The following is a 15,714-nucleotide window of genomic DNA, read 5'->3' as shown; positions in this document are numbered from 1 at the left end:
TCCCATTGTAAATATGGCAAAAAGTTATAAATTATTTATAGAAAATTACTTGTCTATATGAGTGTCCTAACCACATTAGTTCATGCTTCACACATGTAAAACAGATGAAACTCAGAAAACAAAAACAGCAACTCATGACAAATAACATTCAATTGGATTGGTTGACACAATAACCAATCATATCCAATGATGTCTAGGTGCTATTGTCTCAGCACTCACCCTGCCTTGCCTTCTGGGCAGTTTAAAACCACCAAAATGCTAAAAATTTGACCCAATGCACCATATGTTCAACGGGCTCAAAGGTGTATTATTTGTGACTGCACACATAGGCTATTAACGCAATGTATACGCATCGAAAAGTGTCCTCTTCATGAAGTATTAATATGTTGTGCTTAATGTTAGGAATCACGCAAAACCAGGAAACAATTAGGGGAGTCTTTAATGGAAATAAATGCAAAAATATAATATTGGTGATATTGCTATTCTGAGGATGTGAATATTTGCCCCTGGTAAACATGCATGTCTAGAGATTATAAGATAATGTGTAATTTGCTCCATCCTAGTAACTTATTGGAGACATAATATAATACCACATCTGTAAATTATTAGTAATTCATTTGCCTCTAAATGAAAAAAAAAAAAAATTGACAATGCAATTTAAAAAATGCAAAAGGCAAAGAAGGAGAAGAAAATGGGAATGGATAGGGGGAGAGGGGTATTATTAGCATTCACCAGTGGTCACACAAACAGAATGGGAGAGAAAAGATTAGCAAAGCAAGTGTTGCCAGTGTGGCAGGAAGAAGACACAAAGGAAGACCAAGATCTAGGTGAATTGATGTGGTAAGAAGTGCTTTAGAATCAAAATTGTAGTCGTGATCTGGAATCAGTTATCTTGAGAGACTAATTTAGAGGAAAATTCTAAGTTAAAAATATTGCTATCAAGAATAACAATCAGTGACACTTTTCTTGTATCTGGTATCTCCATGTGAATTGTTGCTCATCTTGATGTTGGAACATTGTATCAGTAATGACTGGGTTTTATGCTGAACAGAAAACCAACAACTATTTACTGTTATTATTTATTGGCTCGGCCCTTTTCTCCAAATTTTCCTAAAACATTTCTGTGTGTTTGGCATTCATTTCCTACTCTGCTGTTTAAATCTTCAACATGGACCAGCTACCTTATGATTTTTCTCTTGGAGAGTGGTGAATGAATGGGTTGCCTGAGTGCTCTGTCTGTTGATGGTTTCAAGGAAAGGTACGATAGATATTGTGTTGATAGCTTGAGTCTCTCACGATTTGTCTTTGGACTCCATGGAGGTGCTTGTGCAATAATAATTCTTATATGGAACATTTTAGTAGAGAAATTTCGCTCACTCATTTCCCCCCCCCCCCCTTTAAAAGATGGAAACTATGAGAGCTCTACTCCAATCATCTGTAATTCTATCCAGGCTTTCTGAATTATGAGGCTGCTTCATCATCATCACAAACCATGGGCTCACTTCCGATTGGTGTCTGATGACTCCTTCACTATCTTCTTCCACCTTTCTTTGTTCAGTGCACAGTGTCACAGTTCCTGTACACCCATTCTCTGTATGGTCTACCTCTTCTGTTTACACCATCCATAATACCAAACATGAATGTCTTTATCTTCCAATCCTCACTCATTCTGCATATGTGTTCAAATAATTGCAGCTTTCGTTTTAATCTTCTACATTAGATTCTTCTTCTTTGGTTGTATCTTCCGATAAAGCTCTTCATTTATAATTTTTTGTACCCATCCTATTCTTAGAATCTTCTTGTAACAAGTTCTTTCAAATGCCAAAATTCTCTTTCTTGATTCCTTATTTATCACCCACGTTTCAGATCTGTACAGTACACTGCTAAAGATGCAAGTTTCCAGCACTCTTAGTTTTGTTTGCAGGCTGATCACTTTACTTTTCCAGATGTTATCCATGGCCTTCAGATTTGTTCTTCCCTTTGCAATCTTGATCTTTATTTCTTTTTTCCAGTCCAAATCATATATCATTTTACTTCCCAAATATGTGAATTGTTCTACATTTTCTATATCAATTCCATCCACTTGTATCGTTTGTTTCATGTTCTTCTCACCAAATGCCATTGTCTTTGTTTTTTCAAAGTTCATAACAAGTCCAAATCTCTTTCCTTCCTCATTTAACAGTTTCAGTGTTTTTTGTAGTTCTCTTTCTTCTTCTTCGATAATAACAATGTTACAAAATGTTTATATCTCCATGTTTAAGCATTTCTGGTCATAAATGATCTACTCCTGATTGCATTCCATTTGAAGATTTTCTACTCCTGTTTTGTCACTGCCTGTTTCATTTAACTGTCTTTCAAAGTAAATACTCCAGACATCTAGAACACCTTCAGTTTTCATGTCACCTATATCATCCTTGATTCCTTTAGAGTACTCTTTCCTATTTGTAAACTTTTTTACAATATCCTCCAAAACATTTTGCCACCTTTATGATATTTGCCTTCTATATTTTTGCTGAAGTCTACCCACGACTTTTGTTTAGTTCCTTTTACACATAGCTTAGCTGTCTTACATTTTTCTCTGTATTCTTTTAATTCTTTTCTGCTCGCTTATTTGCTAGTAAATTTCACAGTTTCCTCTTTTCCAGGACTGCTTCTTTAACTTGTGTCCACCATAGTGTTCTTATTTTTCTATCCTTACAGTCACCTTCACCACATGCCTCACTAGATAAATCAGTCATGTTTTCTTCAGAGTTTGCCACTGAGATTGCAAGGTTTGATTCTTGTTTTTGAACTGTCATTTTTTCTTGAAGAATGTTTGTATAGTTAAGTCTACAGCTTAACTCTAAAAGCTGCTTAGCTTTAATTATTTTTAAAACTTTCTTATATATTATTATTTTCAATGTGATATTCATTTTCACTTACTTAAAACTAAGTGATGATCACTTCCAATTTCTTCAATTTTTACAAAGATCCCATCCTGACTACCTGATAATTCAGAGAGCTACACAGTTTGAAGGCAAGAAAGTACAAGCATTCAGAACAGGAAGAAAACTTGACTTTACTAAACGGTGCATGTGCACGCTCACGTACACGCATATTGAACCTGATTCAGCATTCATGCTTCAGCTTAAAAGTTAATTTTTTTTTTCCAGAGAACCCATTGAATGGATGACATTTTTTATGGTAATTCCATATTCGAGAGGTTGTTCAATCAACTTGTTATACATTTTATGCCATGTTGAATGGTCAGAAAGTTGAGAAAAAAAAAGGAAACTTGTTAACATGTACTCTTTAGAAAATGTTGAAGAGAGTTTTCAAAAATTAGCTATAGAAGGAATGAATACCATGTGAGGATGGTGAGAAGAATTATTTTCTTATGCTTGCTATTGAACTGGAAAAGAGTGAATAATTATGGCACTTGTTTTAATACATTTTGAGCAGAGCTGGGGTAGAGGATTGCTGAGACCATTTCTCATGAATATTGATCTTGAAAATATTTGTAGAAAATGAAAACAGTAGCAACTGAGCATTTGGATGAAAGAGAATAGAGTGAATTAGATGGGTCATGTTATTGATCAGCTTCATTTGTACTTTTCTCTATTCAGTCAACAAGTACGAGGGTGGTCTGATCCAACATTATCTTGCCGATAATGTTGGCATCTGTTGTCGAGGCTGAGAACTTTTCAGACCACCCTGATAATTTTGAAGTAAAGTCTGGAGAAAGGCAACAAAAGTTGGGCCTAGAGTCCTAAATGGTGTCCTTTATTTGGCTAAATTGGATAGTCTTGGCCAGTGGGCTGAAGATCTGAGGATGAGTGCATTCCAAATCATTGGGGCAGTTTCATGCACCCAAATTTGTTGAGGTTTGGAAAGTTTCTCAGCGTTGAGGCAGATTTGAGGAATATCCTCTCGCATTTGTATTTGTTTCAGTGAAATAGAGTGGCCTTCTTACAGCATATCCTTTGAGTGTCCAAAGCTTTGTCTGCAAGTTCAGAGTGGCTGTAATGGTGGAACCAGTTGTAGTCCTTGTATTCAGAAATTCTGATATTGGCTGTCCTCCTGCCTGTTTGGCCATAGTAGGACAGTTTTGCAACTGCAAGAGGCCTAGTATGTCTAGGGAATGTGGCTGGTCTTTGGTGGAGCAGAAAAGGGATGCCAATGTTTTATGTGGTCTGTATGGTTGTATTTCCTTAGGATTTTTGTTAATTTTTCAGATGTGCCCCAGATAAATGGAATGGTGATAGATTTTATGTAATCTCTACTCTGAAGGAAGAAAGGAGGGGGATTGAGGTTACAGGGTATTAATCTTATTTGGATATTGTGAGTATTGTATCCTAAGAAAGTGTTTAGAATATGGTTAAGTTCAGTACTTAGGGACTGCTTTCATAACTGATTAATTTTGCCCTCTTATATTAGGTTTTTATAATTCCATATTGTTGGGACAGCTAGGGTGACTCCTGGTGAACATATATACCAGTATTTATAGATTTTCTAAACAGAAAATGCTAGGGATCTATCTTCAAAGGTTTCCATGAAGAAGTTGGCCAGGGGTAGAGAAAGTGGGAGAACCTATGGCTGTTCCTGCTATTTGTTTGTAAAATTTTCCTTGCCAAACGAAATAGCCAGAGTTCATAGTGAACTGAAACAGGGCTGAGATATTGGTAGGAAATATAGCTTTGATGAGATCTAAGATGTCTTTAAGTAGGAAATTAGTAAATAGAGAAGAGACATCAAAACAGACTATTACGCCAGTGTGTAGGAGTGTCATCATCATCAAATTCCTGCCATGTACCCTCAAGGGGTGTACAGGATATGATAGTACTACATGAAAAAAATTACATCATTATTAATTTCCTATCTACAATTTTCCTCCAAATCAGTGTGTTACTTGTCAAGACTCCAACATTATCAGATCTTATATTTCTATCGTCTAAGGCACTTTGTACCGTATCAATCCGCCTATATCTTGGTCTTCCTCTGGGTCGTTTTGCTGCCAACCTGGCAGAGAACACTTGTTTTGCTAATCTTTCCTCACCCATTCTGTTTAAGTGACCATACCACCTGAGATTAGCTCTGCTAAAGCATTCCTGGATGCTGACAATGTCAAGTTCTTTCCTAATATCCTCGTTTTTAATATGATATTGCCATTGATGCCATCTGGTCATGCCTATAATCTTTCTCAGGACTCTCATATCTGTGGTCTCTAGTCTTTGGTCAAGTGTTTTACTTCTGACCCAACTCTCAGATCCATAAGTTAAAACTGGTTTGAACGCTGTCTTGTATACAGCTAATTTAGCGTTCCGACTAATTTCTCTCTTATTCCATATGAATTTATTCAACTGACTTCCCACCATACCAGCTTTGCTGATTCTGTTGTCTATTTCTATATATAATTTTTCCATCTTCAGTAAAAATCGTGCCTAAATAGCTGAAATGTTTTACTTGTTCCACAGGTTCTCCATTCACAACACAGTTGACATTTTCAATGATTCTGCCTATTTTCATTGTCTTTGTCTTTTTATTGCTAACCTTCATACCATATCTATTACAACAGCTATTCAATTTAGTCAGAGAATCTTGCAGACTTGTAGCGGATTTATTTAGAAGTATAACATCATCTGCATAAAGCAAAGAGCTGACATTAACATCTCCAATTTTGATATCATGTTTAATACCACTTTCTTTCACAATGTGATCCATATAGATAATGAATAACAGAGGGGATAATGTACATCCTTGTCTCACACCAGATTTAACATTAAACCATCTTCCTGTACTTCCTTCAATTCTAACTGCTGACTTACAACTCAAATAAAGACTAAGTATTGCTTGATATAATGCCCCATTGACACCATATAACTGCAGCGTATTGAATAGCTTCTCTCTTGGCACCTTGTCATATGCCTTTTCCAAATCGACAAATCTTAAATACAGATCTTTATTATATTCCCATGCTTTCTCGACTATTTGTCGTAAAGTGAAGATCTGATCCTGACAGCCTCTATTTGGCCTGAATCCAGCTTGTTCTTCACCAAGCTTTTCTTCCACAATTCTTCTCAAACGTTTCTCAAGTATACTTGCATAGATCTTGCCAGGAACACTCAGTAGAGAAATACATCTGTAATTCCCACATGCAGTTTTATTTCCCTTTTTATATATGGGTACTATGAGAGCTCTACTCCAATCATCGGGAATTCGTCCCTCTGTCCAGGCTTTCTGAATTATGCAGTGCAGCCACTGTAAGACTCTTATACCACCATACTTCAGCATTTCTGGTCGAATATCACCTACTCCTGCTGCCTTTCCACATTTCAAGCCTTTGATGGCTTTTTCTACTTCAAATGTAGTTTTCTACTTTTTCTACTTCAAGTGTAGGAATGTGACGTTTTATATACTAGCTTTTAAAGTGTGCTGAATTTTGTGTGTGTGTGTGTGTGTGTGTGTGTGTGTGTGTGTGTGTGTGTGTGTGTGTGTGTGTGTGTGTGTGTGTGTGTGTGTGTGTGTGTGTGTGTGTGTGCCAGTATGTTGTGTGAGCACTTTGGCTAAATGTTTGATGAATTTGTATGAGGGTAAATCAGTGCCATCCAATCTTCAGCCCAATGGCCAAGACTACCCAATTTAGCCCACTGTTGAGGGGGGGGGGGGGCTTTAGGCCCAACTTCGGTTCCTTCAGCCTCATTTGCCCAGTGTTAGTGCCTGCATCCACATATCATTGTTTTTTGATCCCTGATGATCACATTGTAACATTGCCAAAATAGAGAAAAATATTAATTAAAGTTATTATAATTAATAATTAGTATTTGTTGTTATTTTCTGAATATTAATAATTATGAATAGCCAATATATAAGCCTTTCTACCAGAATTACCAGTTGTATAGTATTGATATCTGAATAGAGGTAAAGTAAATGCATCAGCCAAAAAGAAAGACTTATTTCTTCTATGTTGAGAAAATGATATTTATAATACATTTATGCCAATTAAGATTGGAGGTGAGAGTTATCCCAGGACTTCCTTCTTGTCCAGATAATTTAGGTGTTGTTAAAAGTATGACTGGAAGAAAAGGTTATTTTTTTGCAAGAAATAAGCCAGGATTGAGTTTTACTGTTTATATTTCAATTTTGGCCATAGTAGAATGTTTTATGTTTATTGAAATTAAAATCATTATCAGAACATTGAAGAATGATTTGGGGATCTGAATTTAGGATTCCAGTTGATGTTCTGGGAATAACATAACATTTGTCCAAAGGCAGGTAACATAAGCAAGAAGAAGATCCTGATATCAACAGTGGAAACATCCATACTGGTGGTCATTTATTAATTAACAGTTTCCAGGTAACATATAAGATGAGTGTTACTGGTTTCTCCTTCACTTTAAAAAAAACTGAAGTAAGAAAAATTGGATAATATGATAGTAAAGATAATGTTCCTTCTTAGGAATGAGTTGGGTTAATTTCCATGTTACAAGAGGGATCCCACTGGAACTGAAAAGAATAAAAAGAGAATAAAGATAGAACACAGGAATCAACTCTGCACCACAAACCTTCAGAACAATTGGAGAAATTCCATTATGACAACGAGAATTTTTTGTTGTCTAGTTTGGAACAAGATTCTTCTGATCTCTTTCTGGTGAAAAATTAAAATGGACATTAAATGTTGTTTATCTAGAAACATTTTATCAACACTTGCTTCTGCCAAAGTAACAACTGGTAGCTTTGGGATGCACAGGGCCAGAGAGAACAACTGCCATTTGGACAGGATGAAAATTTCTTGCTTTCAGCTCTTTCGAAATCAGTTTGGTTTATGCAGATACTTTGATTGTAGTTGTTTCAGGCTATAGCAATAAAACATAAAAAGGAAGATGGAAATTTTTTTGAAAGCTTGTTGTGGGATTGTGTTTAAATTCTTCTTTTATAGTGTTGACACTTCTTGGAGAAGTGAAGATACATGGTCATCAGAATTAAAGCATCCCATTTAAGGCCTTGTGGAGTGCCACACAGTGATAAAAAATGCTGTTGAAACCTTGCAGGAATATGTTGTGCATCCTGCAGAAGCAATATCTGAGAAGGAAAAAGAAAGTACTTCCAAAATTCATCACCAGGGTTGCTGTATGGTGTACCAAATATAGATGTAGTAATTTTTCTGTGTATGTGTAAGAAGAAGAAAATTGACATAAGTATAAATAACACATTTTTATTCGCTTCCATTATACTTTCACGGATTGTACTGTTCGATATGCTGCCTTTTCCAGTATGCCACAAACTGCATCCTTTGCACAGTGTGCTCAACAGCAGCAGAATGCAGCTGGTCAGGACTGATGTTGTACACATGCTGCATTATGCTGTCTTTCAGTGTTGGCAAGTTATCAGGATGATCCTGATAAAAACTGTCTTTCAGAAATCCCCAGAGCCAGAAGTCACAGGGAGGTCGTCAGGTCAGGTGAACGAGGCTGCCAAGCAGTGTGAAATACATGGCTGATCACTTTAGTTTCGATGAAATGTTCTCGAAGAATCATCTGTATGAATCAACTGATGTGTGGAGGAGCCCCATCCTGCATGAAAATGACTGAATCCATACACTGGCACTGCTGTAGCTGTGGCACACAACAAATTTTTTTTATCATATCATTCTACTTCTTGGCAGTAAGTGAGTAGGTCACAGGACCTGGCTGACAAATTTCTCAAAGAAGAATGGTCCATGAAAAATGAAGCTGTAAATCTGCACAGACAGTAACTTTGGGTGAATGTAAAGAAATTTGTTGGATTGCATGTGGGTTTTGCTTAGCCCATACATACCCAGCAATTGTATTCAAAGCTCCATTCAGGTGAAAGTGAGCCTCATCTCTCCACAAAAATCACCCATGCCATGCAGCGTCTAACTCCACTCAAGCAAGGAATGCGAAAGTGAATGTCATTCGACCTTCAAAGTCTTACAGGCTTAACTCCTGTGTCAGGGTGATATTGAATGGGTAAAAATGCACTTTTCTGTAGAATGTTCCAGACAGACTTGTAAGGCACATCCGTATGTCTTGATTCAGCACATGCACTGCAGGAACCAACACTGTTATTCATAGCCTTGTCCAGAATGAAAGTAGCAACTTCATTCACTTGTTGTGAACTAATTGATTTGCAACCTCTGCCAGGTTTAACTCCCAGTTATCCTATTTCTTTAAAATGACTAATCATTCGTCGCAGAGTACATGGAGATAGTGGACCTCATCGACATTTGTTCAGGCGAAAAAACTTGCAGATTTAGCAACAGCAGCATTGCAATTGTTTAAGTAGTATAGCTTTACGAGCAAAGCACTTGTGGCAAGGTTAGTGCCATCACTGCGGACAGTATTAACAACCAGAATGAAGGGAAAAATCCTGTGTCCATCTTTTTAAACCCTCCTGGTACCTGCCAGTTTGCACAATATGCAAATTCCATGTATTTGGTGTTTACAATGCCCTGGTGGTGAATTTTGAAACTTGTCTCCCACCCACTCTGCATTGAAAACTTTCTTCTGTATCAATCTTATAGTATCCCTTTAGCAACTTATGTTTCTATCATATCTCCCTTCTTCTGCCTGTCAGCTAAACTCTGCTTCCCACACACCATCAGTCTCTCCTCATAAAGAACATTCCACAGACCTGCCACCAGATTAGTCACGCTTCTCTGAATCCTCTTCCACCACCTCCCAATTCCCAAGAAAAGCAGGTTACCAAATTTGTACACAGTGCTCAACATGTGGCCGAATCATAACCTTATAAAGAGGGTAATGAGCTCTCTATCTTTACTTGTCAATGTATTCTTCAGCATCCAAGTAATCCTCTGAGCTATTTTGCCAACTGTTGCAATATGTCCTCTGAATCTCAACTCACCCCCAGATCCCACCCTCATCAATTTCCTGTAAACTAGTACCACCGATATGATACAAAGTGGGTAATCTTTTCATTCCGAAGTTTATTACCTTACATTTTACAACATTGAATTGACAATCATTGTCCTTTACCCACACTGCTAATTTATTTAAATCGTCTTGTAAGATATCTACATCTCCTTTATCAACTATTGCCCTCTCCAGTTTTGCATCATTAGCAAACAACTGAATGTCCTCCTTCAAATCTTCTACTATATTATTAGTATTCAAATTAAAGCGTAGTGGTAGTGGAGTCTTGGGGCACTCCACTCGTCACCCTCATTTGCCTTCACCACACACCATCCTCTGATTTCTGTCTATCAACCACACCCATATCTATGCCACCAGTCTCGTATCCATTCCCATATTCTCCAGCTTATGTAATAGTTTTCCATGCATTATTCTGTCAAATGCCTTTGCAAAGTCCAGCAGTGTCATGGTATATAGCCATTTCCTTTATCCAGTTCTGCAGTCCACCTTATTATAAAATGGGAATAAATTACTGAGGCAGGACCTACCTTTTAAAGCAGTGCTGCCCAGTATAAAGTATCATACAACATATGCTTATCCACTCATTCCTGAATTCACCACTACAGAGATACTAATTGGTCTATAATTTGCTACTTCTGTTCTTGGAGCCACCTTTATATAATCTTACCCTCTCTTTTCACTTCTTTGGAACCTTGCCAGAACTTAGAATTAGATTAAGGTTCTTCAGAGGCACTGTCAGTTATACCCTCTCTTTTCACTTCTTTGGAACCTTGCCAGAATTTAGAATTAGATTAAAGTTCTTCAGAGGCACTGTCACTTCACTTGCCCATTCTTGTAGCACACAAGCAGACTCTCTCAGCCCACTACTGTATTCCCATTGGTAGTTTTCAATATACTGAGTACCTCCAGGTCATCTACCTCAATGCTCACATCAGTAACTGCAAAGTCACTATCTGGATGATATACCCTTACAAAGTGATCACTTAGTAACTGAACAACACTATCTAATCAAAAGTATCCAGACACCTACTCGAAACAATAATCAGACTTTCCAGTAGTGTACATTAATACGGGGTGGGTCCACCCTTTGCTTCTATGACAGCTCTAACTCTGCTAGGAAGACTTTCTACCAGGCATTGGAACATCTCTGGAGGAATGGCAGCCCATTCTTCCTGAAGAGCTGTAGCCACAGCAGTTCATGATGTGGTTCATTGGGGTGTGGAGAAATTGGCATTCTTATTCATCCCGAAGGTGTTCTGTGGGATTCGTGTCAGGGCTCTGGGTCGGCCAGTCCATTTCTGGAACATTATTGTCCACAAACCATTCCCTCACAGACCTTGCTTTATGGCAGATAACATTGTCATGCTGATACAGACAGTAGTCATCACCGAATTGATCTTCTACTGTAGACAGTATACAACTAGTCAAAATGTCCTTGTACCCTTCCACATTTAGATTTCCATGTAGTGTTGCGAGAGGGCCAAGTCCATTCCAGGAAAAACACCCCCACACTGTAACACCACCTCCTCCAAATTTCACTTTTGGCACTACACACGCTTGCAGGAATCGTTGCTGGCATTTGCCACACCCAAATCCTTCGACATGGTAAAGCGTGATTCATCACTCCAAATTGTACATTTCCAGTTGTGCACTGTCTGATGGCATTGCTCTTTACACCACTGCAGACAGCACTTAGCATTCACAGAAGAAATGTTTGGTTTATGGGCAGCTGTTCAACCATGGAACGCCGTTCCTCTTAACTCTCGACGAACAGTCATGATGCTGGGTGGACAGTTAGTAGCACTGCGGAACTCGCAGGTGATTGTTTCACTCGATGTCTGGTGATTTCCACGAACCATCTTCTTCAATGCTCGATGGTCCCTGCCTGTCATTCAATGCAGCCTACCCGACTGTGGTTTTGTTGTGGTTGTGCCTTCATACCACTTCACAATCACGTCACCAACTGTTGACTTGGGCAACTTGAGGAGGGTTGAAATGTCTCTGACAGATTTCTTACTGATGTGGGAACCAATAACTAGTCCATGTTCAAAGTCACTGAACTCCGTTGACCTACCCATTCTGCTCGTACTTCTTATCACTTAACAACACACAGCTCCGTGCCTCCTTTTATACCAGTAAGCGAGGTCGTAGTGACATCTAGACATCAGTTTACAAACAGAGGGAGGTGTCCAGCTACTTTTGATCAGATACTGTATTTCTTCTGCTGTCACTTTCCTACCATCAGCTCTGAGTGAAGTTATCTTTCGATAATCATTCTTTCTCTTACTTGCTGCATAGTAACCAAATGTCCCCCTTCAAATCTTCTGCTATATCATTAGCATCCATAGTGAAAAAACTCTTTTGGCTTTACTTTGGCCTGCTCAGCTAATTTTCTCTCAAAATCTGATTTAGCCTTCCTTATCATAAAAGTTATGAAGAGGTATTAGAGGTTGTAGGCATAAACAGGAGCCTGATGAAAGAAATTAAAAAGAGAAAAGTCAGCTATTTCGGACTTATTCGGAGACAAAACTGCCTACAAAGGACACTTCTCGAAGGAACTGTTGAGTGAAAGAGAAGGGGAGGAAGACAAAGACTGGAGTGGATGAAAAATATAGAAGACTGGACCTATCTCTCATATGAGGAATGCAGCAGAGAGGCGCAGAATAGGACATGGTGGAGACACATAGTAGTCAATCTCCTGGAGGGAGGAGACACCTGACAGGAGAGGACCATAAAAGTTACCCTTCTTGCTTGTGCTTTATACTACTGATTACCTTGTTTTTTATATTTCTTCCACAATCCTTTCGTTTCTTGCAGCTCCTGCTTTATATAGCTAGTCATCCACTTAATCCATACTCGGTTTATGTTCCTGATTCTGGGTGTGCATTCTGATACTGCCTTGCTCAAACAATCCTTGACCACTTCTCATTCATTCCATGTAGTTTCTTATGCCATGGCACTGCTCCAAGTTGCCTCCTTAGTTTGTCATTATTGCAAACTTTGTAGTTTTGCATAAACCCTTTCTTGATTGAAATTTCCACATTTTGAGCAACCTAACAGGACAAGACTGCATAGTTACTTTCCTGATCAAAGGTTAATTTGCTGCTACCATTATAGATATATCTTCTGGTGGTTATTAACATGTGATTAGTCAAGGGTTTGGGAGGTAATAAGAGTTAACTGTATAATTTTTTTTTAAATTTTTATTTAATTTAATTTAATTTTTTTAAAAAACAAAGTACTGTTCCTGCTTTACAAAATTCTATTTTTTTCTTATTTAGGGACATGGATTCTTGCCAGTGTACAATGGAAAAGAGACATCATATATATGTAGTGGATTGAAAAGGAACACAGAATACAAGTTTAGGGTATTGTTATTATTATTATTAACTAACCAATTTTAAGGGACCATGAGTTGTATAGACATTAATAATTTAACAGTTAAGTAAAAGAAATATATGGACTTGGTTAACCCTGTATATCTCTTTGTTACAAGTGCATAGTCAGGAAGAAAATAAAAGTCCAGTTAACAACATTCAAAACTGATATTACACAGCATGTGTACTTACTCATTTCTCAGTTACAGCTAAGTAAAGAGGAGAATGCGTATAAGTTATAATTTAATGAAAACAATGGTTAGTTTTTGTAATTGACTACAGGATTACATAAAACTGTAAACAGTTAATTGCAAGCTTGGCATGCATTTAGAGCAGTTGAAATTCAGACTGTCATAGAATCTCACATGTTTAAAGAAACATTTTAATCAAATTTAAATCTCTTTGAGTGCAGAATCTTGGTTTGATTGCAGACGAGCCTGGCTTATGTCAGTGGCATGGTAAGCAGTGCTAGGTTATCAAGTTCTATGTTGCCCGCCACCATCGTCTGCAATCAAACCAAGATTCTGCACTCAAAGAGATTTAAATTTGATTAAAATGTTTCTTTAAACATGTGAGATTCTATGACAGTCTGAATTATTCCACCTGATAAAATAAGTTATATAAGCAAATTGAGGCAACATCCTGGATAGTCCTATCGTACAAGTTTTGGCATGTGATCTTATGGAATATCTGGAAAGTTAATTTCCTCAACTTTGTATTTTGCTTCACATCATATATATCTTTGCAGTTTAGTCACACTCAAAGACTGAATTATTACAGTTTTTAGATAAAATAAATTCCATACTAAGTTCACTATTGAACATGAATCCAACAGCAGCCCTTCATTTTTGGATGTTTTAATAATCTGCAATTGGTATTCAGTTTTTCTGTTTATTGAAAACCTCTGCTGGCATATACATTCTTCTCTTCCCCCATCATAGAAGACAGGTATTATTATTATTATTATCTGAGACCTCCAGGGAGTCAAGGACTCATCAAGGGAGGCTGTAAATTACCTAACCCAGCTATCATACCTTCCTGATTATTAATTAACTTAAGGAATTCACAACGTACACTAGAATATAAATTAAATTAAACTTTAATATATATTTCCAATATTTTGGAAATATTTTTAAGAGAAACAATAAAGCTATTGTTTCTCCTAAAAGTCCTGATTGTGCCCCCTACCTGGCTATGTAGGTATTATTGGCTGTTGGGCTGAAGGTCTCCTGATGTATGTCTCCCCAAATTTGGGGCAGTCTAATGCAACCAAATTTGTTGAGGTTTGGCATGTTTCTTAGGACTGAGGCTGATTCCATATAAAGTCTTTCAAATTTGAACTAGCTATGGTGCATTACTGTGGCTTTCTTCCACCGTATTCTGTGGTGTGTATCCAGAGCATGGTCAGCAATACCAGAGTGGCTATACTAGTGAAAACAGATGTAGTCCTTGTGTTCTGAAATTCTGATATTCGCTGTCTTGCCTGTTTGGCCAAAGTAGGACAGCTGCAAGGGATCTGGTATACACCATGTAGGTCTAGGGGAAGTGGTTGGCCTTTAGTGGAGCGGATAAGAAATGCCAATTTTCTATATGGTCTGTAACAAGAGATTTTTTCCGAGGTGCCTCGGATGTAGGTGATGGATGTAGAGTAATTCTTGTTGTGAAGGGGTGAGGGTTGTGGTTTACTGGTTTCAATATTTTTTGGATTTTTGATCGGGGGATAGCCATTGGCTGAGAAAGTGTTGAGGATGTGATTTAGTTCAGTGGTTATGGCATTGTCATTTGAACAGATTAGTTTAGCCCTGTTGTATAGTGTTTTAATAACTCCATATTGTTGTGAGGGGGGGGGAATTGTTGGTGAATGTATCTGCCTGTATGGGTGGGTTTTCTATAAACTGAGAAAACCAAGGTTCCATCAGGCTGGCGGATGACTAGCGTGTCTAGGAAAGGGAGGCTGTTGTTTTCCCTCTTTTTCCAGGGTGAACTTGATTCTGCGGTGTTGGTTGTTTAAGAGTGTTAAGAAGGAGAGGAGGGTATCAGAGCCATGTGGCCAAATAGCAAACACATCATCAATGTAGCGAAGCCATATGGTTGATTTTTGTGGGACAGAGTTTAAGGTTTTCTCTTCAGAAGCCTCCATAAAGAAGTTGGCCAAGGGTGGGGAGAGTGATGAACCCATGGCTGTCCCCTCTATCTGTTTGTAGAATTTTCCCTACCTGAGCCTGAGTTCGTTGTGAACTGAAATAGGGCTGAGATATCTGGAAGAAATTTAGCTTGGGTTAGCTCTAAGGTTTCTTGAGTGGGACATTTGTGAATAAGGAGGAGACGTCAAAACTGACCATTATGTCAGTATGTTGGAGTATAAGGTTTTCTATGCTGGCTTTGAAGTGGGCTGAGTTTTTTATGTGTGAAGGTGTGTTGCCAGTATAGTGTGTGAGTGCTTTGGC

The 15,714-nt window shown here is 37.9% G+C and overlaps 1 protein-coding gene across 3 annotated transcripts in view; it reads left to right on the top strand.

Moving 5' to 3' along the window:
• LOC150093092 (fibronectin type-III domain-containing protein 3A-like) overlaps positions 1 to 15,714 on the top strand; it is a 557,362-nt gene that overhangs the window by 337,777 nt on the left and 203,871 nt on the right. For all 3 annotated transcript variants that reach the window (XM_090414067.1, XM_090414066.1, XM_090414069.1), the window contains one exon: positions 13,172 to 13,258. In XM_090414067.1, coding sequence (XP_090270193.1) covers positions 13,172 to 13,258 — 87 coding nt within the window. The remainder of the gene's footprint in view (positions 1 to 13,171; positions 13,259 to 15,714) is intronic.

The sequence above is a fragment of the Typopeltis vanoorti genome, chromosome 24 (assembly GCF_054136105.1).
Source record: "Typopeltis vanoorti isolate ZY-2024b chromosome 24, IOZ_Tvanoo_1.0, whole genome shotgun sequence".
Lineage (NCBI taxonomy): Eukaryota > Metazoa > Arthropoda > Arachnida > Uropygi > Thelyphonidae > Typopeltis > Typopeltis vanoorti.
The sequence above is the reverse complement of the archived record's forward strand: the minus strand, read 5'-3'. Positions and strand labels throughout refer to the sequence as shown.